Below are 27,967 nucleotides of genomic sequence, written 5' to 3'. Positions count from 1 at the left end.
GAGGTGACGGAGGGGCCCATAGAATGAGGGCCCTGAATACGAAAATAGGTTAAGTATCTATACAAATAAAATGTATTTATTTCACTAAACCTTTCATTGAACTCGTACAAACATTTTCACAAACAAACCACAATCAAATATCACACTGTCCTAAAATACTACGCAAAACATAGATCGTTTTAGACAACTCACCTGTCACGTAGTTTCGAAATTATGAGACACAGTGTCTATCTGAACTACATTTTCTAACAATCTTCAATTGATTAAATAATTATTATGGCGTTTGACCACTCCAGCCGGACACTCTCGACCCATCAATAAGATGTATTTATACTTCAGTCACTCCTGGACACATTGATCCCCAGATTCCAAACCACCTATTCCTACCTTTTCCTTCCCGAACTTCCTCTCAGTCCTTTACTTAAAAATACCCTCCACACAGCATCCTCAAAGATGACATAGGCCCCTCTGGAATTTATTTTACACAGAGCCTCTTGTGTATAGCTAATATAAAAAAGATTGTAGGGACCTTAAAATTTTGCAGTGTTTTTCGGCGAAATTCGCGTTATTTTGGACGATTTTTTTCGTGGAATTTATATGAAAACAGTTTTATTTTGGAGGAAAAGCGTTACAGTGATATTATGTTGAATTTTTAGTATTATGCAGCTAAAATATCGGAAAGTAGTTTTTTTTTACAAAATAGAAAATTAAAAAAAAATAATAACTTTACAATTATTTTCTTGTTTTAATATACCAAGAACTTTCTTGACAAATACGATAATTCGCGTCATTTGCCCGAAAATTGCGAATTTCGCAGTTTTAGTGTAAATCGTGAAATTCGCGTTTGTCGCGTTATCGCGAACGCGGCATTTGTCATCTCATACTGTGACCAGAACATTGGAGTTCCGTTGAGATATTAGTGGAAGACCAACATAAAGCGCACTTGAAGTGAAATGACACTAAACGGCGCTATATAAATGCCATGTTATTATTATTAGTATAAGATTAAAGCTCTAATAACTCTAATGCAACTATATATATCAAAAAACATCTTACTTGTTTTAAAATTATTAAAAAAAATAAATTATATTGCATGATATATGTTCATAATTAAATTCATTTGTAACTTTGATGAAATATTAATTTTCTTATAATTAAATTACACATAATATGTAAATGAAATCCTCAGCACGGGAGATCCCAGTGAGGATATCATTATATCTATTTGTTACACAAAAAAAGATAATAAAACACTTATTATCTTTATTATTAACTTAGAAAGTTCATTTATAAGTATAAGATTACGCCATATAAAACGCGTCTTATTTGAATACTGAGTTGATTACAGTAATTCCCAGCAAGCACACCATAGCATGGGTGTGTGCGACGTTAACCCATTCAATATTTCCTTCCAACTAATCAATCAACTCCCTGCTTCCTTCGCGTTCTTCCATCTCTGATGCAAAAGAAGGGGAGTCAAATTGCATTATGCAGGGAAATTTCCTATGTATCTATCCAATGTGCACTTTCGGGGAACGATTTGAACTAATCCTACGATCCATCATTACATTAGCGGGACCTACCCTAGGCTATCCATATCGGTCTGCTAGCGCCCAAAGTGGGGCGGCGGGAATGGATGCGAGCTTTATTGCCGCCCTACATAGGAGTCGTTATTTACTGTGGGAATCGGTGGACTTGCTACAGTTTGGAACTAAGCGGATGAGTATAAACAAAAATAGTTTACCCCGGGAGAAGGACACATGTGACTTATGGAATTCAAATGTTTCTCTTGACAAGATGTCCGTGACTTTAATTAAATATATTTATAATTTTTTATTACAAGTATTTGTTTTCAAAATTATTGATGAACATTGTAAATTTCTCAGATCTTAAAAGGACAAAGGTGGTAGATTAAAATTTGCACAGCGAAATTTAAATATTTTTTTAAAATTTTAGGTCTAATAATATAGCGTCTTTTTTACCCACGGAGAAAAATGACTATTGCTACAGGCTTTCTGATGAAACTTTTACTACATTCTTATGTAAAAAAAGGCCTGCAATCCCGTTTTTAACCGGATTCCAAATATTTTGAAGAGTTTCTTAATAAATTAACAAGACTCATGTTCTCCGTGCCGTTCAAAGCGCCACAAGATGTGATAGAAATAACATTTGCGTTGACCGTAAAACATCGAAAAAACGAGTAAATTTCATCAGAGTTCTCTGTCGGCTGCTTAACAAAAAAAATGGTTTTAAATATTCAAATTTATGAGCTAGTTTTAATCGTCTTAGTTAAAAGAAGCAGTGACCTTCCGAAGTATGCACACTGCAACCAGCAACTACCACATGCACCGCAGCAGTATACGTACAAATCAATATGAATATAGTGGTATCTGGTACAGCGAACAGTGAACAGTGAACAGTGACCTGGGGTGCAGACTACAGAACTGCACAAGTAATTCAGGGAACGAAGCTTTTAGCTGCGCTCCATGCAATATAAAGTATTAAACGCCATAATCCGATTCGGGCGTCATACATCGCCCGGGCGCGTTGATTTGATTTGTTTGCCGAATGAATATTTTATTTTTGCTTTATTGCGTTAAGAGTTGTCGCACCCCTTAGCCGGGCGCCCCTGTGCCCGATACGGGTACGGAATGCAATTTTGTGACACGGTATACTGTATTTTACGCTAATGTGTTTTCTTCCCTTGATTGATGTAGGCGGGGAATGGGTGACTTCGGTTCCTAACTGTAATGCCTTAATTGAACTGGATGTGGGAGAGAATAAATGAGAAATGAGGAAACATTCGAGCATTCCGCTACAAGACAAATCAACTTACGTAATCTATCCAAATGTTACAGAAAGATACAAATAAAATTAATTACTGAAAATTTGTGAAGACAGATTCTTTAGCAAATAAAATTGGTGAAGACAGATTCTTTAACAGATAAAATTTGTAAAGACAGATTCTTTGACAAATAAAAAGTGTGAAGACGGATTCTTTAACAAATAAAATTTGTGCAGACAGATTCTTTAACAAATAAAATTTGTGAAAACAGATTCTTTAACATATAAAATTTGTGAAGACAGATTCTTTAACAAATACAATTTGAGAAAACAGATTCTTTAACATATAAAATTTGTGAAGACAGATTCTTGTAACAGAAATGGTTACAAGAATATGCCTTCTTGTAATTATTTCTTTCAAAGATATTTTATTTAGTTAGGTATCTAGTTTGATGTAAATCATATGCAAATGTATAGGTCACGTCAAGAATCAGAATTACAGAAGAAAATGTATGACGTGACGTATAATAATATAAAATGGACAATTTGTTAGCTTTTTTTGTAAAACATCACCTCAATATCTCTGTACAGATGAGTTCCTGGTCTCTGACTAATTGTGAACAAACGGATAGAGAATAAATTCTTACCTGCTAAGTCAATTCACATATACACATTTTTTATGAAGTTCAAGCTTGTAGAAGATGCGTTTTTACAAAATTGTCGCATCTGGGGCTCGGAAAACCCAAGAGTTATTGTTGAAAAGCCTCTCTATCCTCAACGTGTGACTGTTTGGTGCAGTTTATGGTCCGGCGGAGTCATTGAAACTTACTTTTTCGAAAATGGGGCTGGAGCAACAATTACGGTGAATGGATTGCGGTTACGAGAGATGATTAATGATTTTTATGGCCTGAATTGGATGGTATTGATCTGGACAACGTTTACTTTCAACAAGACGGCGCTACGTGCCACACAAGCAACGAAACCATTGATCTTTTACGGTTGAATATCAAAATAACACCTCTTATTGGAAAACCCTGTACATTGTCTATTTTACTGTTGTTATTTTTAACACATTTATTGTCGATATTACATTTATTAGATGATGAGTGGCAAAGTAGAGTTGATATGTATGAATGTGAATAAAGCAAGGAGTGCGTTTCAAGATAGAGATGTGTGGTGGTTAATCCATTCTGTCAACCTACGCATACGACATGATTGTAGGTTAATTAGCGTCATATGCATTGTGTAGCATTTTTATGAACATTTGAACCCAAATATTTTCAAGACACTATTCACGAATATGTGTCGAATAGGAAGTTAGTACGTTCCAGCTGTAGTTGTTTAAGGCGATGCACTAGGTAGGTACGTCGTCGTGTAATATTTTGAATCGAGCCGCTATCAATAACACACCTTACGTAGATGGCGATAAGGATTAAATTCCCGCTTAACACCGTCCACCTGTTTTGATTTATGCAAGAAAAAAAACATGGTCAAAAAGTACCTTTTATTTATTTTTGTGGATGTTCAGGCACAAATATTTAAATGTTTTTCGATCATTTTATCAATAACTTAATTTAACAGATTATAAAAACCAAACCAAAAATGGGTTCGTAAGTAGGAGATTTTGAACTTTAAAGCAGTTTTCACGGGCTTTAAACATTATTTTTTCAGGGCTTATTAAAAGACTTATCTAAAAATACTCGATTTTTTCAAAGGCCAGGATGTATTCTACTCACAGTATTTAATTAAAGCATCTGAAATATTTTTAGGCGACCAAATTTTCAAACCAAAAACACATGATTTTGCATCGCTACGTAGTGCATCGCCTCAACTCTATTCATCTGACTACCAGCCGTCCGACCTATCCAAGGGTTGATGATTAGCATATAAGTTTCTCTTGTTTCAGCGTATTTCAGCCCTGAAGAATATGATCCTATATACAGAATTAGTTAAACATTAATTTTCCAATCTGGGGTTAAAATATTTCAATATCGTGCAAATAATAAATTTAAAATATAATATATATTTTTTTAATTAAAATTGTACAAGTTATGTCTTGTTAAGTCGATATTAGTTCCTAGCTAGGCAAATTGTCTGTTCTAAGGAACCAAATGCTCGTGAAAATGCTATTGAACTATCCGATGAAAAATATTAGTATTTGTTAATCAATTTTGTATTGATTTTTATGTTCGTAATCGAAGGTTCTATCATAACAAGCGTGAACTTAAAAGGTACCTCTTTTGCAAGTTTTCTCTATTTTTGCAAAACCGAAGTGACTAAATTTAGTAATATTTTTTTTTTTTTAAGTTTAAATTTAGAACCTTAAAATAAACTATTTTTCTTGCACTGGTAGTTGAAGAAGTGTAAGATTTGCCCTCTCTCTCTTTTGCCCCTAGATAATAATGGTAAAACACGAATCGAACAATCTGCATTTCTTTTAATGGCGAACTTAAATTCAGCGGCGCGATCTCGACTCCCGACATTCACTCAGATTCAATTACAGAACATTAAAAGTTTGCTTTGAGCATAGCATTACCACCGCAAGACGTGACCGGGAACCCTATGGACAGAGGTGCCCAAACGGTTATCAGTTATTACTGCTAATTTGCGTACAAAACTGATTTAAACATTTTAAAGTGCTTAATATTTTCGTGGCTTTGTCAACACTAATAAAAATATAAAATTTTTGTATATCGCGGTCAACTTAAAAAAAAAATATATAGTGAACTATTCATAATAAATTGATTAAAATTTAAATATACAGTATATACAAAGCTAAAAATATACAGTAAATACTAATTTTCGTACAAAATTGATTTAAACATTTTAAAGTGCTTAATATTTTCGTGGTTTTCTTAATAATAATAAAAATATAAAGCACTTGTGAATCGCAGTCAACTTAAAAAAAATAATAATTTAGTGAACCATTCATAAAAAATTGATTATAATTTAAATATATAATATATAAATAAGAGAAAAAACAGCATAAATATTGCTAATATATAACAGGACAAAAAATAACATTAAAATACAACATAAAACCAGAGGCAGTTTATTTTAAGAAATTTGAATATTTTGAACAGTTCAACAATTATTTGTTATATTTAGGAGGTGGTCGTGATTATTGGGAAATACCACCCTTCTTACAAAACAAATAGCTTTTCACACATAACTTAACAATTTTTTTTTATTTCTCATTTTGAGACATTCAACATAGTTGATAAAAAACGTTTATAACTTTTCCAGTAAAAAAATTGTAAGAAAAGTTTTACTACAAAAATTTTTCAAACTATTTTGTGTTTTTTATTTGATTTCGGTAAGCGTATATATTTTGTATACTGAGGGTGCAAATTTGCGGAATAAACTGTCAAGAATGATTACAACAATTACGTTGGTATTTGGCACAGTACCTACGGGAAATTTTTATGTTAAATTATTTACTTACCTAAAATCCTAGTGATTTTATGAATATATATATGTTTTGGGTCTCGTTTGATATCTACCTACTCCTAAATTGCCATAACATCTTATCTGAATTAATTAATTAGAATTAATAAGAATTGACTTCAAGTATTCTCCGTGACATTACGAGAATTGGAAAGCGCTGGCCGATGCTCGCAGTGTAGTTCCGTGGCGCGTTATCTGTCGTAATTAGTTAAAACAGCATTTTAAATGCAAAGCGCACGGCAATTCCGTAAGGCGATAAGAAACAATCATTAAAGGTGTGCCAACTCCCAACTCTCCCACCCCCTCATCCCACACCCCATCACTCCAGCGGGTGGGGGTGGGTGCTGACTTGGGGCGCACGCCTAATGGAAGGCATTGACGGTGGAGAGTGGAAGGTGTTATTCATTGACAATGACTTCAAACTTTCAAACAGCACTAATTGAAATTGTTTAAAAAATGTTCAAGGCCTGTAACACTTGATTTTTTGGATTTCCAGAGTTTGCGGGTTAAAACCATGATAATTGATCAATATTTAAAATAAAATAATGTGAAGTATTTTTATAAAACGTTCCAGGGTGGTCAGTACAAACCTTGCGAAAGACCATTATGCATAATCGAAACGTTCGTTGCTTGAAACGGCAATAACCATATTTAATAACAAGTACTGAAAACCAGATACTTACCAACATTCCTCTTTCCATCTTATTTTCTTCCCTATTCCTTCAGCCTCACAACAGTTCCATTGCCTCCAAAAATCGAGACTTTCACTCGAGCGATGGGTATTTACAAAATAAATGTCTTGAGCGTTGGACACTTTCAGGCATTCGATTTTGTATTCGATGTTTATTAGGTTTTCTTTAGGGTCAGAAATAAATTGTTTAGTGAATTTAAACAACAGCATTTTCTTGTCTATAATTCATTTGCAATTTTTTTAAATGTATATTTTTTGTTTCAGGCGATGCGAGTAATGCGAGTATTGGGAGTGGGGAGGGTACGGGAGAGGAGGACGATGATACGAATGGAAAGAAAAACCAGAAAAAAAGAGGAATCTTCCCTAAAGTGGCCACCAACATCCTCAGAGCGTGGCTTTTTCAACACTTAACGGTAAGTTCTAACACTTTTAATTTTTTTGTGTAAAATAACTATCAAACATTCACTAAACCTCTCACAACTTTCTTAATACGTTGTAAATATTCGTCTAGGACTCATGCATTTGATCCACTTGATAGTCTCATATCCTGGGTTTATAACACGGTCAATCGATAAAGGATTTATCGATAACTTGTCATCGTCCCCGAGCACGACTGTAAATCAAAAAAAGTTCACGTCGAATAAATTAAGAAAACTATGAACGGGTTGTTTCAAAGAATTTTAACAATTCATCAGATTGCAAAGTTGATTTTTAAATCTGTGAAGGTTCTATTCAAGTTTTGTTATTATTTTAGTTTTGTGAAGCCCCTGGCCATTAATGATATAATAATAGAACTTGAATAGAACCTTCACAGAACTAGAAAATCAACTTTGAAATTTTAACAATTCTTCAAATTTCACCGTTAGTTTTTAAGGACTATGAAAGTTCTATTATTATTTCAGTTCTGTGAAGCAACTGGCCCACGTTGATATAATAACAGAACTTGGAAATTAACTTTGAAATTTTATGAATTCTTCAAATTCTCTGAAATAACCCGTCCTAAGGATGGGTAGTTTCACAGAATTTGAACAATTCGTTTTCAACGTTCATTTTCGGGTTCTGTGAAAGTCCTAATCAAGTTTTGTTATTATATCATTATAGGCTTGTTGTTTGAACAGAACTTTAAAAATCTTCCACTTAAAAATTAACTTAAAATTTTGAAAAAAACCACCATTAAACGTTATGAACTGTTGCTTGGTCGTTGGCGATCAGCAAGTTACCGGTATTATATAAGGCTAGATACTGATGGGATATCTCCGTTCAATATATTAAATAATTACAAAAATGCTTTTGTGGCATTATTTAAAACCAAATTTACACAACCAACATTGTTTATAATAGACTATTAATAGTGCGTTTTTTAATGGGTATTCTTTATATTCTGATGAAGAACTATACCTATGTTTTTGAACATGTTGATAATTTTCTTATTATTATCATTGGTGTAAACAAATGAGATTATTTTAATATCATTTATTTACGAAGTCAAACTAAATTATCTCCAAAAGAGGAATTTTACTCTCTTTTCGCCTCAACAAAGAAGATATTTAGTTCTAAAATCATTTTATTTATTATGAAAGCATAAAATAATAGCTTTATATTTTAGTTTTCAACTAAATATATGCCTCCAATATTGAGACAACGTAAAGGTAAAGTGTTGAGTCTCCTGTAAAGTAGTACATCTGCAGAAAACGTTATTTGACTTTAAACCCTCGATATTATCCAAACTTGATAAAAAAATTCTTTGTCTTTCAAATTGATAAGTTTATTTCTGTGTCGTTCTATTAGTATATCCCCTGATTATATTTTAATGAATTTAATAAAACCTTAAAACTGTCGTAAAATTTATTTAACGATAACTTTACTGATTTCTCTCCCCATCCCTGTGCAATACAACCAGGGACGCAGGTGGAGCGGGGAGGACTGGGGCTTTGCCTTTTCCCATGTTAATAATACTCGGGGCGGGTGGATGGAATATTGTGTACCCAGTGTGTGGAATACTTTAAAATAAATACCAATTTCACCCTGAAAGTACTCTCTGATGGATTGCGGCTTAAATGTACTACCGACCTCGGGGGGTGCGCATTACAATTATAATAGCAACATAGAAATAATAATCTTATTGAATCCTGAAAAGATCTGCTTTCAGGTAATTTCTATTTCACATTTTAAATATAATAAAACGCATACATCGCAAGACTTAAAAAACACAACCAAATTCTGAATAAAATATGAATCTCCCCTTCTGAAAGTAACATTTATAATTATTAATTTTAATGTAACCTCTAAAAATATGAAAAAAGGACCGGTTTAATGTTGTTTAAGTTTTAACTTTAGTATTAAATATATCGTCTTTCTAATAAGATTATTACACACCTGTTCAACGTTGTTATGGTAAAGCCGGCCTTGAGGAAAGTTTAAGACCTTTTTAATTATTCATTCCATTATTCTGACCTTACGCGCCGCGTAATACTCGTACTTATACCACGATTTTTAGTAAGGCTGTTTATAATAATAATAATAATAATTGGATGACTTGTATAGCGCCGTTTTTGTGCATAATCACCTCAAGGGCGCTGTACAAATTTATAATACATTTCTACAGTGATCTATGTTATTACTAACTATTTATGGAGATAATATACAGTACAATTCTTACCTGGTAGGTCACTTGAGATTAACACTTAATTAGCATTAACTAATTGTTTATTAGCGAAATTTAGATACAGGATTTAGGACATACTTAGAAAATTGAATATAACTTTAGCGTTATGTTATTGTAGGTATAATAATGCATAGACTACGATATTAAGTATGAAACATAAAAGTACAAACTGATATGACGGTAATAATGGACGATCCTCTCGTACGCTAACTCGTTTATATATATATATATTTTTTTTAAAATCCTACACGAAATTACACGATAATTTTCAATAGACAATGTTCATTACAATTTTCTATCTTTGTAAATCTCCTCTTTTTTATTTTTCACAAAAAATATGATTATCTTAATTAATTTTTTTTTCATTTCAAAATTAAACAGCGTCTCTTTTACAAAGGCGAGTTTTTCACAGTACTTATTCCATTCGTAGAAATAATATTATTAATGTAGAACAATGCAGGGAACAAGGGGACCCCATGTGTTTCATCGGATTTTTAAGCACTTATTTACATATTTCGTATTTGTAATTTAATAATGCCAACTGACAGTTTTTTAAGTAAGGTTTGAAAATGTTAAGCACAATCTGATGATAATTTATGAAGAGGATCCATATGTTTTCTGTTTGAGCAAAGAAAATACTAATCTTATATTTGTATAAGAATTATTATTATCCAATGTATTTACATGTATATCTACAAATGAAACAGGTCTGATTGAATAAATACTTTTCAGTTGAATGGCGTAACTCTCGCCTTATTGTGGTCCGCTCTAAGACGCCAAGACGCCATGACACCGAGGTCTAACGGAGGCTTGTCTATTTCCGGTGGCAGTCGCCTATATTTCCGGTCCGGGATGTTCCGGCTCCGCTCCGCCTGAATATCCTGAAAAGCCTGCGAGGGGAAATAGCATCCTCGCCGAGGCAATAATCTGACGTGATGCGTCGCTCATGCGCCCCAGTTCCCCAACAACACACATATTGTGTTTAGTTTACGGAATTTGTGTCTGGTGGACTAGAGATCATCTCTTACTGCTCTTAGGAAACACTTCTTGGCCAAGTATTACATATCATAAATACAAATGAGAAGCTGTTTCTACTGTGTCTTGAACTGGAAGTCCTTCTTGCGTTAGTTAGATGAAGACATTTATAGACAATTATTTAGTTTTAATTTGCAGTATAGATTTGAACATTCTATAGATTATTCTTTGGCAATAAAAGTGTTTAAATAAAAATATTTTTGTGTAATGTAAAAAGCTAGACATGTTTAGAGATTACTCTTAAAAATGTCGTGGATAATATTAAAAGCGGAGATTTTTTTCCAGTTTCTCTCTATACGGTTTTCTCATTTTTATCAATTATATCGTATTTCCAGTAAATAAGAAAAATATTTTAATTGTAAATTGTAAAAAAACATTCTCCTCGAACGAATCATCACAATTTCAAAAAATTACCAAAATACTGTTTTCTTTAATTTCAAGAATATGCCAGGAGGGTAGAAGGTGGACGCAAAAAAGTATTTTTCGCCAAAGTTAAATTAAAATTCGGCAATTTCAAGCTATGCTTTTCCACTGTAGGTAGAAGAGAGAGTATTAGAGTGTAGGAGAGAAGAATCCCTCGGATCCTTCTTTAGGAGTAAGGTGGCAAAATTCCGACTAACGTTGCAATTTCATTACAGTCTTAGTGTCGTGGACATAAATCAACGGAGAGGGTGGGGGGTAGGGGGTTGCGCCAAGAAATTGGAAAGACGGAGAGAACGGAGAACTTCCATCTCTTTCCCCTCCTCCTCTCTCTTCCACCCGCCTCCCACCCCTCGCAGCGTACATCAGAATCGAAGATAGTCGAAATCCTAGTTGATTTATTCTTTATTCAAATCTTATATAAGAATGTTGAATGTATTGAGACCAAGAGAATCCAGTAATCCAAACTTTGCCAACCTACCTAGACATAAACTTTAGTTAGTTTAGTTATATTGGGCGAGGCGTCTTTAGCACCATACATTCTTTATTAAATTTAATTATTTTATATAATTGAAAAAGATACTACTTATAACTCTAAACGAAACATGAAACAGAACAAGACATAGAAAATAAAAGGAAAACGTTCCTAACCAGAATTCTTCGGGATCTCTTGTCTTAACGGCAGAGACGTCTTATCCACTCGACCATTGGGACCTATTTATCAAACGTCATATTTGTTGATCTCATATTTAAAATTCAAATTTATCCTTCCAAATCGTTTTCCCAATATCCCCGCTTCATCTAAAATTGTTAACGATTAGTTCCCATTGTTTCCAACACTTTCATCTTAGTAACTAGTAATTAACAATATCATCTTGAAACAATTTTTTTCCCATTTTTCTGCAGCTACTTTGTAAATGATAACATTTTTTCTAATGAAATTGGTTTGTAACCTAGATAGTGTCTCAGATAAACATATCTGATTTTTTAAATTTAAATTGGACACTATTGACTTTTTATAAAAAAAATCTTAAATTTTTATTTATTTATGTAAATATATTTGACAGAATTAAAATCAGGCATTGGTAAGAAAAAGGAGATTAGAGTACTTATAAATTAGATATTGGTTAGTTGACCAATAACTTATCGCACGACCTCTGTTGATGGTCGATCGTTTATTCAAGATTTTAAATTTGATTAAATAATTAAATTTTCTTGTTTTCCCGACAGATTATCGTATCTTATAGTGGCAATTTATTTCAAATTTCTTTGTCCAAGTGTGGTATTATTTGTTAGGTATATTTAAAAATAATCAAACTTTTAAAATAATTTTTTTTAATTCTGGAAGAATTTTTTTTCAAGGGTGTCAATTGGAAAATGAGCGTTAAAGTCCACCATCTTTTAATGAAAATAATATAACGAGGAATAAATAAACAAAGCATCCCCTTTCAGCTTAGCGCTTCGAGGGAAAAATCTTTCTCGCTTTTCTGGCGTCGTGATACCTTCCTCACTTCATTTTATACGTCCGTTACTTAGTCTTAAAGCAGCCCCGTAGCTTAATGCATGTACCGGGTATTTTTAGCACTTTTTTACTTAGCGCTGCTACTCCTTCGAGTTATCGTGGCGAAATGTAAAGAGGGGCCAGCAGCTCACACTTAGGGGTAGGTACGACGCCATAACTAGGCGTTAAAATAACTAGATGAGGCTATTTAAGTGTTCTGAACGAAATATACGGCTTAGAACATCTTTTTCGCTAAAACGGAAATCTTGTGACTCATTACTCGCGCTTAAGAAACAGAAAAGAAAGAATTACGAGCGGCCATCGCGAGGAGAGGTATTAGGGGTGGGTGCTAACGTAGCGAACAAATTAACTACTTGAATAACTAAATACGCTTAACTGGCGAAACGGGTTCGGACGTTTTAAATTAAGTTAGATATGCGGACTTTAACACGATAAGAAAAAAACACCTCTTCGCTGCTACGAGATAAATAGATAAACGGAAAAATAAATACAATCGAATAGTGAAAAATCTGTGCTCTCGAGAAGAAATAAAACAATTTTAGCACAGTTTTGTGAAAACAACCTTTAAGGTCCTGTAAAATTAATTAAAGATGATTATTGCGGATATTTATATAAACCTCTCATGATTAAAAATCGTAGTAGGCAACCGCTAAACATAATAATCTCTACAAGTGTTGGAGTGCCATTAATAAGTGAATCAAAAGCCTATTAATCACGAAATTATAAGTAATTTGCTTTTTCATTTATTCAGTTGACCGAAACAGTTAGCTTAAGATGATAAATACAGGGTTTTTTAATAAGAGGTGTTATTTTGAATAGCCCGCTATTTCGGTAGATGTTACTTTTGAAGCTGTCATTTTTTGACATTTGACAAGTAGAAACTATGCCATTAATACAAATGGAACGATACACGCTTCAACAACGCATTGAATTTATTAAAATTCACTCGAGTGAATCAAATGCAAATCATCTTGAGTGATGAGGCCCATTTATACCTCGTTGGCTTCGTCAACAAGCAAAATTGTCGCATCTGGGGCTCGGAAAACCCAAGAGTTATTGTTGAAAAGCCTCTCTATCCTCAACGTGTGACTGTTTGGTGCGGTTTATGGTCCGGCGGAGTCATTGGACCTTACTTTTTCGAAAATGAGGCTGGAGCAACAGTTACGGTGAATGGATCGCGCTATCGAGAGATGATTAATGATTTTTTATGGCCGGAATTGGATGGTATTGATTTGGACAACGTTTACATTCAACAAGATGGTGCTTCTTGCCACAAAAGCAACGAAAACATTGTTCTTTTACGATTAAATATCAAAATAACACCTCTTATTGGAAACCCTGTACTAATATCTGAAAAAATAACCTGAAAAATTTGATCAATTTCAACAAAAGGAATAATTCTACTTACTTCAGGCTAAAGACCGAATAAACTTATTATTTTTACTACCCTCAGTAAGCATTAGAACAGTCGTAATAAGATAGTACTCCTAAGTCCTATTTACATTCACTTATTTCATGATTATTCTTTTAAATAATATTTCTATTTTAAACATAATAAGTTGATACCAAGGAAGCATAGACGCATCATATTCGTTGAAGCGGATTTTCTACGGTGATGATTTTCGCGTACAAATTCCATCGAGTGCTCTACACCCGGACACCCAATACCCGTGATGAAGTTATTGAAAAGGGGTAAGGCGAGTATGCTTACTTAGCGCAGTACTTAGTGCGCGCGGCGCTAAAAGGATATCGGATTATACTAATAGGACTCGTTCTGGAGGCTTTCGCCAGTTCGTCCTGGAAACTGGAAACTACTACCATAACCACCCAACCAAGATGGTAGTAATGTATATTTATATCGCACAAGTTTTGATAATCCAACCCTTAAGTGTCTTCGTCTTGGAAATAGCTTGGATCACTAAAAGTTATCGAATCATCACAGCATTTAACTACAGGGGTAGGCAGATAGGATGGAACGCATAAATTCCTTTCTTCTTTTATATTCGTACTTATTGAAGTGAAACTTCTTTAGGCGCGTAATTCGGGGACGGAGTAAAACCGAGTCAGGATCGACACGAAAATGCGGGTACCCCCACCACCGCTCACCGTTCACTGTCCCTCTCTCACCATATGCGCTTGTTGAGGTGGGGGAGCCGCTCACGAACGTTCTCTCTCTTCTCTTCTTTCCTCTCTCTCAGACACCAGCGAACTGCGCCACGCCAAGCATCAGCTGCTTGGTTAGTATACTGCGTCGTGAGTGTTATACGAGTGAAATACGTAATTGATTGTGGTTCATACGGTTTGGTACAGAATTTCAGTGTTAAAAATGAGTAGTGACGAGATAGAGGTGATGAACACATCATTGTCATTGTAATTTCTTTGTAATTTTTAATTGTAATATTGTTATTTATGTAATATTGTATACTTGTGAATAAATTGAAAATTTTTGGAACTATACATTAATCGAACGTCATTCATCTATAAGAAAATATTAGAAAAAGCAAATCCATGCTTCGTCGTTGAATTATTTAACCTCTAATTTTCAAACTAACCTAAGAGAGAAAATAGAGATGATGAAATGAAAATAGAGAGAGAGGAATACTAGAAGTTTCACTTCTGTCTTGCGTAGGCTTGACACACCCACTTTTTTTGTGAGTAGAATATAAATTGAAATTAAAATTAATTACTCAATAAAATATATAAATGTAAACTACCCTTTTTTCAATAGAAATGAAGAAGTACATAAAAAATACATATTAGAGCTCAGAGTATCTGTGACAGTTTCCCTTTTTCTTTTTTGTAAAATTGTTTACAAAATAAATTTAAAAAACCACCTTTGAGCTTGGAAACGAGCGTTTCTAAACTCCGTTTGTCAAGCGGTTTTAATAACTATAACCTATATTCGTGACGATATAACGCATACCAAGAATATACACATTTTTGGCTTGTAGCTTCCTCTTAAAAAAACTTTTGATGCAGTAGTAATATTATGTTATTATAGGTAATATTCAGGGAAGTAAATCGTTAATTTGTGTTACGAGAAGAGATTTAGTCAAGTGGCGTTACGTAGATATAAACACCACCGGACGAGGCTGGAGGCTGTACCTAATGTTGCGGAAGTAATCGTGCGTCCATTAAATATTAGCTATTGGTGGACCGTTGAATCACTTAGACCAGTAAGACGATACCGCCGGAACACGTCCGATTGAGCCTTGACATGTTCGCCAAAGGAGATGTGTCCACTTTCTTTTGTGTACATTAAAAAGGATAGAGTATTATATTATACCAACGATTCATGCTTCATCGATTGCTTATAATTAATTACTGAGGAGCTCATTCGATGGCATCAGGCCATTATTTCGTCCTTCGTGAGACCGTGGAATGCTTTATTTACAGTAAAATTGGCATCAAATAAAGTCTTATTAATTAAAACTAATAAAGATTTTAAACTCAATAATTAGGTAGATACTTAAATATCGAGTGAATTTTAGCTCACGGTAAAACTTATTTACTGAACAGCAGAAAAAATTCTTGATACGTGAGCTCTGGCGTAGTGAAAATTGCACAATTTATTGGAATCTCTAGTCGATTGTTTTTAGTTTACACGAAGAGAAATCGATTTTTGGCAAAACGATAATAACAAACTTTATTAATAAAATATCAATTTAAGAAGATTTCGCTTGAAAATTTACTCGTAATAATGAAAAAGAAAATTACTCGTAATAATGAAAAATATTCGGTTCTACATAAGTTCATATGTTACATATGTTCGTAATTTACTAATAGTTTAACAGAAAATCTGTTAATTCATTCGTAAGGCCTGCAATTCTGGTTTTAGACATAATTACATTATTAGCAGTAGTCATTTTTCTCCGTGTACAATGTCACTTCCATCTTGAGAATATAGATTTAACTGACAAAGTACCATGTAAGACATTTTTAAAAAGATTAACGAAATTCGTACTGAGCTGGTTAGTAGGGTGAGAATTACATAATATTAGCTCAATTTACAGAATTAAATTTCAGAAATCATTTATTATTATTTTTATCAATATTATCAAATTATATTCCGAACATAAATTTATTCCAAGGGTATCATAAAAGCGCAGGAGGTAACGTATATACATCTGAATTACCCCTGTAACAAGAGACCGCCTATCTGGAGACGCGGCGTATAAAAAATAATATATCACTGGGGATTGCTGCAGTATCAGGAGACCCCGGCCGGCCCGTTGGGTTCATCCCTGGATTAGGACCCACGACTCATTAACCCCTGTCCCTTCGCCGGACCAGCCCCCGATACAGCCTCCCTGCAGGGGATGACCGCCGATATCAAGGCTTTTCAAACCAACCTACCACCTCATAGTGTGTAATATGACGGCTTACATTAATAACGACTATATCATTAGATTGTGCAATTGTCGATGATGTCAAAAGCATAAGACAATAATAATAAATGTCACCTTATTCTGATGGTATAACAGGTATTTAAAACTTGCTTACATATGTACCTATTGCAAGGCATCTTGCCTTATTTTTTGCAAGAAACTAATGAATATTTAAAACACTATAGCCCGTGATGGAGCTAACGTAGCAAGCTGAATATATTTGCATTGATCTATAAGCATAAAACAAAAAAAGCTGTACAAATTTCGTGATGTTAGAGTTCAAGAGTTATTTTCTTCTTTATACAAAGATGGTTGCTAGTTTACCGAACTTAGGAAAAGTTCCAAACCATTTTGTACGTAAGGTGTAAAATTATTCTCGAACTGATTATTATGGTTTTTTCAAAACAGAAGCTGAACCAAAAATAAATTGATATTCTCTCTTCATAAGAGTACAATTTGAAAGGTTCTAAAAGTTTAGAAACCACCCTTCTTTAAAGTGCTTGTGTTTGTTATTTGGGGGGATGGTCATCTGAAAACAACCCCACACCCTCTACTTGTCATTGTCCTTTCCGATCTTTTTTCAGTTTGTAACTAAGTAATGTCTTTGACCTTTCATGTATCGATTTTCATCATGGTACGAATTCGCAAATAAAATTTGTTTAAGCTGAGAAATGACAATTCAACTTCAGGTATTAATTTAAAATTACAAATTTTTAGAACAAACATTCATTCCCCGGTTACAAATAACATAACAATATTTGAATATCTCCTACTACCACCACAGTAAGCGGAAAATGTTGCTTGTGTTGTGATGAAGAACTTAGCTAGCCAAGAAATTGAACACACTTCGCCTAGCCAAACGCGATGTGAACTCAACCTCCATCTGGTCATTTATTATGATAATTATTTTTAAAAAATTAGGTTGGTGTTACAATAATTCACAATTTTATTTGTCATCTGTATGAGAATAACTTGAAACCAGTCGCTGTCTAGTTTTAGTTTAGATGTTGGTCCACTTCCTTATGCTGTGATCTCTGGGGACCTTGGACTTAGACCGCTAAGGCTTTTACCACGTCACCGTAGGGACGAATAACTTCTTATCTTAACAACCGCAAAGGGGACGATGATGGTATTAGGGAAACATGCAAAATGTTTTCAAATGGGATTTCAAGTCGCACAAACGTCGGAGGAGGGTTGTCTTTTTCTTTTAGGCAACGAAGGAAATGCTTAGATACCTACCTTTATAAAATATACTGTTCTTTTAATTAACAAAGTGGGACAATAACAAAAAAAATATATAAAACATCACTACGAACTCTTTATTGTATTCTACTTTTTAATGTTTTTTGGGTTCAGTGAAATTTTTATATATTTTCTCGTTCGCTAAGTGACTATTTGTATTTTAATGGTATCTCTCCAATGCGTACAACAATAATAATAAACCTTATCCGAGCATTCGTTAGAACGTAACTTGTTTAACTTTTACGTAACAACTTTATCCTCTTGTAAATTTGTAGAATAAATTCTAAAGGGAGATCAATTATAAGATAATAAAAGTAAATAACGGGAACGCTAACTTGAAACCTATCTCTATCTTGAATAAAAATAAACCTTAAATTTCAACCTACACTGGAAGCAGCGGCGATAAGAGAAGTCAACACTAATATAAGCCTCCCCGGGGATCAGAAGACATAGAAGGGTTATACGTTTCTATATAAAGATCAAACAGGAGAGGTAAAGCGAGGGATCTTTTTGCCTGCATCTATCTTTGTTTGCAAAGCAGAACACCCCTTTTTCATCATGCTACCCGGATCCTAATGCAACGTATCGTCGCGAGGAAACTACAGAGCGTCGGATACTCTACTGACCAAAGAAAATAACAAACGGCTAGGGCCAACAGTGGAAGTGACCACTATTCCGTCACAAGTACATTTACTTAATTACGCGCAGATACCCTTGCTGGTCTTGCGGAGATATGGCGCCGAAAATATAGAGACACATTTAGAAATTTTCATGATAAAAATAATTACAAAAGAATTGTTTTTATTTGGAAACAGAATTTGCCTTCGATGTAATTTTGATTTTATTTTTTTAAATTCTTCAATAATTGCAAATTCACTTTGTGGCGTCACTTTAATTTAATGGAAATAAAATCACTTAGTATACACTATTATTTAATCAAAATAACCAATGCATCGCCAGGAAAAACTATTATTATGAAAATTTATAAATGTAAGAAGACACAAACAAGCACCTAGAAATAAACAATATTACAATGAGCGGTAATTAATAAGTCAATATTATTATAAAAAATTATTACATAAAATAAATAAAAATATGAAATAACTTGTAATTATTGTATTTACATAACAATTTTGTTATAAATAACAACGAAATATTAACGAACTAAGAATAATTAACTATTTAATAATTATAAGAATTTAATATTTTTTGTTTGTAGGTATTTTTACGCTTATTTGTCTAATGTTATATTTAATAATATTGACTTTACGTTTATCATAACGAAAAAAACTTTTGGATTCGATACGTGTCGGTTATTTTAATTAAATTAACTGTTTTTACTCATGAAATCTTTCTCAAAAATAAACTTTCCAAAACGGTTTCATCTTTATTCAAATTCCCACGAGTTTATTTCCAAGGGAAGATATGAAACAAAATATTTGGGTATGCTCGATAACGACAGCGATAGCCTCGACACTTCTGTCCACTTGATACGTTGTTTGGGATGTATAACGTGTCTTAGCTGGGCCCCTGGTTCGGGGTCCGGCGTCCGGCGTCCATCCCGCTCTGGTAAGCCAGCGGCGGGCGGCCGGAGGGCCATCCTTTAATTCCAGCTGACAGGTGACCGCTCTCCCGAGGGACTGCCTCTCGCGGTACGGGCTTAACCAACCTATTTCTGCTGCCCGGCGCTGTGTACCGAACAAATTCACCGGTATTACATTTGTATAAAAAGTGGGTAGGAATTGGTGCTGCCTTTTTAGGCACATACCGACTTGATCAATGATTATTTCAACTAAAAGTTTACAGAACAAAATACCTTTTAAAATGGTTTCTGTGGAGACCACAAGACTGCTAGAATAAAATGCCACTTATGACAGAATTTTTTTTTTGATCAAGATGCTACCGTACCTACTTCATCGTGGTAATAAGTTCTTCGCTGTCCTATTAAATACCTGCTTAAAAATAAGGTTTAATTGCAAAGATTTCATAAATAAGTATGTAGATAATAAATAGATAAATATTCTTTGCGTATTTATCAAAACTAAAACGAAATGTCTTCTCGAGAAAAAATGTTGTAATATCGTACTCTTCAGTAACTTATCTTCGGTAAATTATGTACCAATAGTTAGTACAGCCTTACCAATAAAAGTGTTTTAAATTGTCTACAACTGTTTATAATACATACATGTTTATTTATCAGTTGTATAAAATTTAAAACCCGTTTATTACCTAGTGAGGCTGTTAAATAAAATTGCAAAATAAAATTTTCGACCCGGTGTAAAAATAAGCTTTCAATAAATAATTTAATTTGTGATCTGTTAATACGAACACCCGCGTGTTTTCCTTTATAAATCGTGATGCAATAAATTAGGAAGGTAATTCATTTGAGTCGCATAAAAAGAGTTCAGTCATTTTAATTGTTTGAATCTTCAAACGTCGGCCGACATCTTGTCACGTGTCCGTGTACGGCGTACCGTGTCCCGTAGCTGTGGTAGGGAATACAATATTCGGGGTCCTCCGACAACCCTTTCGCCGTTCGACGATAAATCTTCCCGCGGATCGGCGCGGAGGGAGTAGCGGCATCTGCAATCGGCTAAACGAAATAATTACACGTCGGAATGAGCTCATCAGAGCTGGCTGGAATGATTCCCGTGGGGCCGCGGTGGAAGCAACGGGACTCGGTGGCAGACTCTGCTAGGGCCTTTGTTTTCCAAAGTTTTCCCGCCTAAACGCTACTGGGAGTTGAGACCCGGCCCCGGAATGAGTTACCCCAGCCTCCCGCGCGTAGGGGAACTTTATATGAGACTATTTGCAAATTATTATTACGTCGCATGTGGATTTATTTGCAACGTGTTGAACCGCAGAAGACGTGACTATGTTTATTTGGCACACTCTGTACGTAATTTAACCACTGTATCCATAAGTTCACAAATTTTAGGAACCCAAATTCAACGCGGAGATTAATACAACTTCATTAAATCCTTAACTTTGGTACATTTTCAAATGTTGGTACCTAGTACCTACCTATTTACATTTATACACAAAAGAGTTATACCGATAAATGTATATTGTTAACTTGTTCATATTCCCTAAATAAGCTAATTTTCTTATTCCTTACTTTTTGTGAAATCATTACAAAAATCTGATAAAAATAATAATTTTACGTAATAAAGGTTTGTTAAATACACACATGCTTTAATAATGTTAACGTTTATTTTTTATAAATATCAACTACAATACATTGCTCTGTAAGAACTTTCATGGTACCTTAAGTACGTATTTTGTACTCTTGCCATTATATACAATTAATTAACTCCTTTGTACAACAGAACTCTGTTTGACAACTTGTATTGTACGTGCTTATATCGTTCATCCTCAGTTTATTATGTTATGTACCATGCACTCATTGGTGTCCTCTTAAACAACTGAACTATAAAAAATGTAAACAAACCTTCAAGAGGGAAATAAATAAATAAAAAAACTAAAAAATCGAATTTCTTCCTGAATCAGAATACGTATGTATCAATTTCCTGGAGCCTAGGAAACATAAAATCTTATTTAAACTGACTATCTGTTTTATTTCAAATCAACACTTTTTTAAATACACGAATCTAAAAATAATTTTGTGATGTGTTTTAAAGCGTTATGTAGAAAAATGAGTTTAAAAATGGCAGGACTTATTATTGAATTGGGAATCTGAATAGGATCCTCGTGGATTTAGCGAAGATTAAAGTTGGACAGAGAGAGGGCGTCTATATGCCACGATTAAAATGCCAACTCATTTGGAAGGAATTAACTGGACTTAGCTGTGTTGGATGGTCAAGCGATATTGCTTATGAAACCCTTTATTTGATATACTACCAGCCTACCGACTATGTACTTACTATGGAGTAGGTGTTTGCCTTCTATAATCCCCGTAGGGATATATTAATCGGTAGATAGGTATTACAAATTTACGAAGATAATTAAATCATTAAAGAATAAGATAATAAACGAAACATGAAACAGAATGAGACACAGAAAAATAAAAAGGTAACAGTCTCGTATCAGTAACTTGGAATCGAACGCAGGATCTATCTCTAACCAGGAAAATTCCTCTAACCATTGTAACCTAATTATTTAAGGTTTTTTTTTTCGACCTCTAGTTTAAAATTTAGATTTAATTATTTTAGCTTCAAATAATTAATTAAGCTATTAAAAGAAAAGTTATTATAATATAATTTAATTTAAAAAAATATTCATCACCCCTCCGGCAAACAAGAGATAGGTATTTCGATTTTCGGTTGCACCTAAATAGTATTGTATAAAAAGTTAATATTATTTTTTGCCTATTTTTTAATTATCGATTCCTCACATCTCAGTGCTCTTACGCTTCGGATTCACTGTCGCCATCAATAAAGCATGGTGTTAATATTTTAATTTTAAAAAAAAAAACGGGACTAATTGACAAAACAGTGTTTAAATACTTCATAAATAAGTGGAATAATTGATTTTGCCGGCGATAAAGCGCCATCTCTACGCGCGATTTGAATAAAAATATATTTAACAGAATCGATTCCCACGTCTACGGCTTCTACAGAAACATAAAAAATCCCCCGTAGAAGTAAAATGGGCTCGAGATTAAATCTTAATGTTTGCCCCGACACACGGGCCTACATTATACTGCGAGGATATTGGCTTATAGAATGACCGCTCCGAGATCCAACTAGGTTATCTCCGCGCGTATGCTAATTCTCGACCACGAAAAAGCGGCATTACCACAAAAGCCCTGAAAAATGGACGACAGCAACCTGCAGGACTGAGGTTGTAATAAACGATAGGAGGCTCCGATAGCCACGTCTTGCCCCTGTTAAATAAATATTTTAAATGTATAACACACGAGCTTAAAAGCACATTGTATGATTTTACTTGAATTTTTTCACACAAAGGCTAATGAATAGTAAGGCTAATGATAACTCCAAATTAAATTTGATTGTCTAGAATTGCTTGCATTTCGCATTCGGGTGCAGGATTTATTTCAGTGCAAAAATTCTGGGACCAACTACCGTATGTATTCCTCATTACCCAGGAGGCAAATAATTATAACTAGTCAGTGAACATCTTTAATTTATCACTAAACAAATGCAAAAGATTGTTATTGGGGCAATTTAGTAATGAATAATAAAAACTTCTTTTTTTTTTACTTTTCATATGTACAAGTTCCTAAAAGTGTGTTTATAAAAATAAAATAAGTATTTTGTTTTTTTGGTAATATTTATGAAAAATTAAAAAAATAATTTCATGTAAGTTTCAAGTACTAAATCTATGTTCATTCAATAGTATGACTACTATGATTTATTATGATTACTACGGACAGTTCATTTGTACGGTAACTAATATTTTGAAACCTTTGCTCTAGCTTGTGTTATCAGTGTGTTGTTACTGAAAAAACATCCCTTTTCGTAATGAATCTAAAATAATGATTATGTTCACAGAACGGTGTTACAATTACATTTCCCGTCCACAATAGCGTTCACTTTAAAGTAACGAAAAATCTAATCTCGATCTGTTATATGGCTATCAAGAGCACACTGGTTCAACATCTTTTCTAACAGTAGTGGGTACTGCGGGAAGGCTGTATACTGAAGGCTGTATACTCGCGGGCTTCGCAGCCATTCCAGCTCGGTCTCGTTTTGGCTGAGCTTAAACGGGTTTTATAGCATTTATTGGATATAGAGGCTGTTAAGATAGTCATCTAAATAGCGAGTGGAACCCTCTCGGTTATGCGAGAGTTTAGGGAAAATGGAAGCCAACCGTAAGAATGAATTTCCTCCGGAGTACTTCTTCCTTCCTTCCTTTGCCGAGTCCTTGACAATGATATATTGACAGGTGTTGTTTGCACCTTGCACTCTCAATTTCTAATATTCTATCAAATGCTTTTCTTTTTCACATTGCGTGAATGAATAAATAAAATTTAAATAAAAAACAATTACTATTAAATCAAAAAGGAACGACATGTGTGAAAACTAATGGTTTCCTCGTCAGGTTAAGCGTATGATGTAAAAGTTAATTAAACGTTTATCCTGACTACAAACCATTGGTTTTGAAACATGTCGGTACTTTTTGATTAAATACTTGTAATTTATAATAAGAATAAATAAAACCTTACTCTAAACTAAATTTTTAAGAAAATTTTGTTTGTTTGTTACAGGTAAGCCTCATACACTAATACATAGCTCCTAATGTAAATCATCCTCAGGTAAGATTAACTCAATAATAATTAATGTGATTTTGTATAGTCGCAAGGATATAACACTGAATAGAAGGTTATAATAATAATAACCTTTCGTACATTGGATATTAGCATGGACTGCATTATTCGCATGGTCTGTTCTGTTCGCATATCATTGCAATATAATTTTGGAACAAGCTCCAGTAATATGATTAGAGAAACAACGTTTCTAAATTTGTCTCTTCGTGTCCCAGCAGCAAGCAGGAGTTTTATATCCTTTAGTGGCGCGGACCAAACGGCGGAGTAAACTGTCTGAGTCTCTAGAATGAATAATGATGCAAACGTCCCACCACGAAGACATTTCAATCAGTGTAAGTGCGAAGGAGGATTACTACAAAATATTCCCTCTTCCAACACTCCTCCGCTGGGCGAATATCTCTCCTTGCTTAATCCCGCCTTGTTGGCTTAACTCTTATATTTTTAACGGGATGTCTTCACAGTTTTAATTTAAATCGCACTGTCGTTGAACGTCCAACTTTTCAAGGAATCTATCTTTGCTTTGTAAAAAGCTTTCAAATACAAATCCTAAATAAAAATTTACTCAGATTGACGTACTTTGCTTTCTGCCAATCAATTACAAAATATGGAATTATAGAATGGGGTAGAACTTATATAAAATACACAACCGCTTTAGATATCGCAAGAATTAACATTAAAAATAACTATATTTAAACTTATCAGAATTTTGGTTTCAAGCATTTACTTCTAAAATGAAACATTACAAATTTACAAATATGATATTCTAAGAAAAACAGCACAATTTAAAAATAATAGAATATTTCCTCTTACAATCTCATTGAAAACTTACACTGAATTCTTTAGCATATAAATGAAGAAATATCGAACATAATAACACATCCCCCATATATACAATCCTAACTTTATTATGGTAGTACATCTAATATATATACACTATGTGAAAGTATTAGTATGTAAACTGTAACATATTTTCTACAAATGTGTAACATAATTTTTTTTAATAAACACATTAAAATTAAATAATATAATCGCTCGTTTGGACTGAACATTAAATTAAAAATCTAAACCTAAGCCACTAACTTTACGACAGTTTAAGCCCCTTCCTCTGCACAAAGAGATAGCTAATAGAATTTTGAAAAACATTTTTATAAGCAAATTAAAATACAGAAAAAACTATCTCAAAACGAAGATAATATAAAATATTACATTTATTCGTGTTCACTTTGAGATTATACTCGTTTAAGATGAAGTGACATTAACCTCGTGATCAAATTATATCTCATAAATCTTTTTTATGCAATGTAACGACATTACCCAGTGAATGAGTTTGTGAATTTAAAGGTATGTAATTGAATAAGTACGTATTGTCAAAATTTTGGCAAGCTTCAGGCCGTGGTATACATTACATTTCTTCGTTCTGGACTAACGAAATAAAACTCCATTTAAGGAACGCAAACGCATTTAAGAATGCGGAGTCGAATATTGATATAATTTTGCTGTATAGATTGAGTGATATTGTATATCTTTCTTGCAGTAAAAAGATCATTTAAGGCGATATTGCCAAATTCAGTCGCACAAGAGTACTTCAAAGGGGTCAGATCTTATTTAAAAGCTTTATAATTTATCTTCATGTAATATAATATAAAAGGTAGCTACACCTATTTACATATTTTTTGAATCATTCATTTCAATTATTATTTAAAATACACTTCTCATGAAAAGTCAACGTAACAGTTTTAAATTTCAAAATTTTTTAGGAAAAATTTCGTTTATTTTCTTGTTACCTCTTTGTAGTTAAGAAGTGCCTCCTTTACTATAGATATTACATTTATTAGAAGATTTGTTGCAAAAGTAGACGAGATACTTATACTTTAACTGTTCAATTTTGTTGTTTGTTGTTTCGAAAAGGAGAATTTTTTTAATAAAAAGACCTTAAAAACATTATAACCAAATTTAATAGTGAATTTTTACCAAAAGGTACTACACAAATTATCTAATTTTTATTTTAACAAAATTATCATCTCGTCAATGAAGCATAGTTTTTCTTAGAAAACAACGCTTTGTCACTGAGATGTAATATTATTTCCGTTCACTAGGCAGGTGGGTATATCATACGAGTAACGTATGCGGTAAATTATCAAAATTCTTTTCTTTTTGATGCCCAAATTGAGTTCCTGAGATTGCCCCCGACAATGCTTTGTTTGTACATTACCAAAATGCAAGTGGGTTTGTAAATGGCCGGCCAGGGGGCGCGTGCCCGGTGCAGGGGGGGTTATTTATTACCCAGCCCCGTCAGCTGCCCTACCACTGCCCACTGCCAGTGGCCATACGCTGACTGTAATCCGCTAATTTCTACCTTATGCGGACTCATATTATGCTGGTAATCAAAAAAAAAATTCAATTGAAATTGATAATTAGGAAGAAACATAATAAAACAATTGACAAATTTAATATAATTACTAGAGATACGTATTTCTGATGTGAGACATATTCGCGGGACCATTCATTTATATTACTAGAATTCGCAACACGTGCACGTGCACGACGCCTCACAATTTTTTTTCACAATTTTCAAGTATTTTACGTATTTTTTTACATTTCCATTTTGGATGCTGACAGTCACTGATTGGTGGTAATTTCCATAGTAATAATATTTTATCAAATATTTTTAAGGCGATGCCATACGTAGTGATGCAAAATCAGGTGTTTTTGGTTTGAAAATTTGGTCGCCTAGAAATGTTTCAGATGCTTTAATTAAATACTGCGAGTAAAATACATTTTGGATAAGTCTTTTTATAAGCCCAGAAAAAAATTATGTAAAGGCCTATGAAAACTGCTTTAAAGTTAAAAATTTCATACTTACGAACCCATTTTCGGTTATTATTTTATTGTATAATGTGGCAAATTAAGATATTTATAAAATGATCGAAAAAAAAATATTTATGCTTGAACATCCACAAAATAAAATAAAAGGCACTTTTTGGCCATGTTTTTTTCTTGCATAAATCAAAACAGGCGGATGGTGTTAAGCGAGAATTTAAACCTTATCGCCATCTACGTAAGGGTTGTTATTGATAGCGGCTCAATTTAAAATATTACACGACGTAGTGCATCGTCTTAAACTGTTTTCAATTTTTTCAAATGGGAAAAACTTAAAAATTGCTTGAATATATCATTAACTTTATTTATCGATTATCATATCTTTTTTCCTTATATCTTTTCGCAAAGTTCATAAAACCTAATGATTAACACGTGTTCAAAAGCTGAGTTTCTCTATGTCCTGCCTGCCACAATAGGGTTTTCTTCGAGACGCATGTTCACCCATTCATATCATTAAAAAAGGTAGAGAAAAACCTTGATTTTAGTTCTTTTCATCGATGTGAGTATTAGCTATATATAGAAGTCAGAAAAGCATCAGAGTAGGCTCCCTAAATTCGATCCAATCCGACCCAACGCCATTTCTCTATTTCCTATTTGAGGTAAAACTACTTCGGAGGAGATTAAAAGTGATACGCCTAGCGAG

General features: G+C 33.6%; 1 protein-coding gene across 2 annotated transcripts in view; it reads left to right on the top strand.

Moving 5' to 3' along the window:
• hth (Meis homeobox homothorax) overlaps positions 1-27,967 on the top strand; it is a 516,737-nt gene that overhangs the window by 331,385 nt on the left and 157,385 nt on the right. For both annotated transcript variants that reach the window (XM_089640857.1, XM_089640856.1), the window contains one exon: positions 7,187-7,335. In XM_089640857.1, the coding sequence (XP_089496983.1) occupies positions 7,187-7,335 (149 nt within the window). The remainder of the gene's footprint in view (positions 1-7,186; positions 7,336-27,967) is intronic.

Source organism: Hesperophylax consimilis, chromosome 16 (assembly GCF_061612785.1).
Source record: "Hesperophylax consimilis isolate HC1 chromosome 16, BYU_Hcon_1.0, whole genome shotgun sequence".
NCBI lineage: Eukaryota > Metazoa > Arthropoda > Insecta > Trichoptera > Limnephilidae > Hesperophylax > Hesperophylax consimilis.
This window is presented reverse-complemented; position numbering and strand designations above follow the sequence as displayed.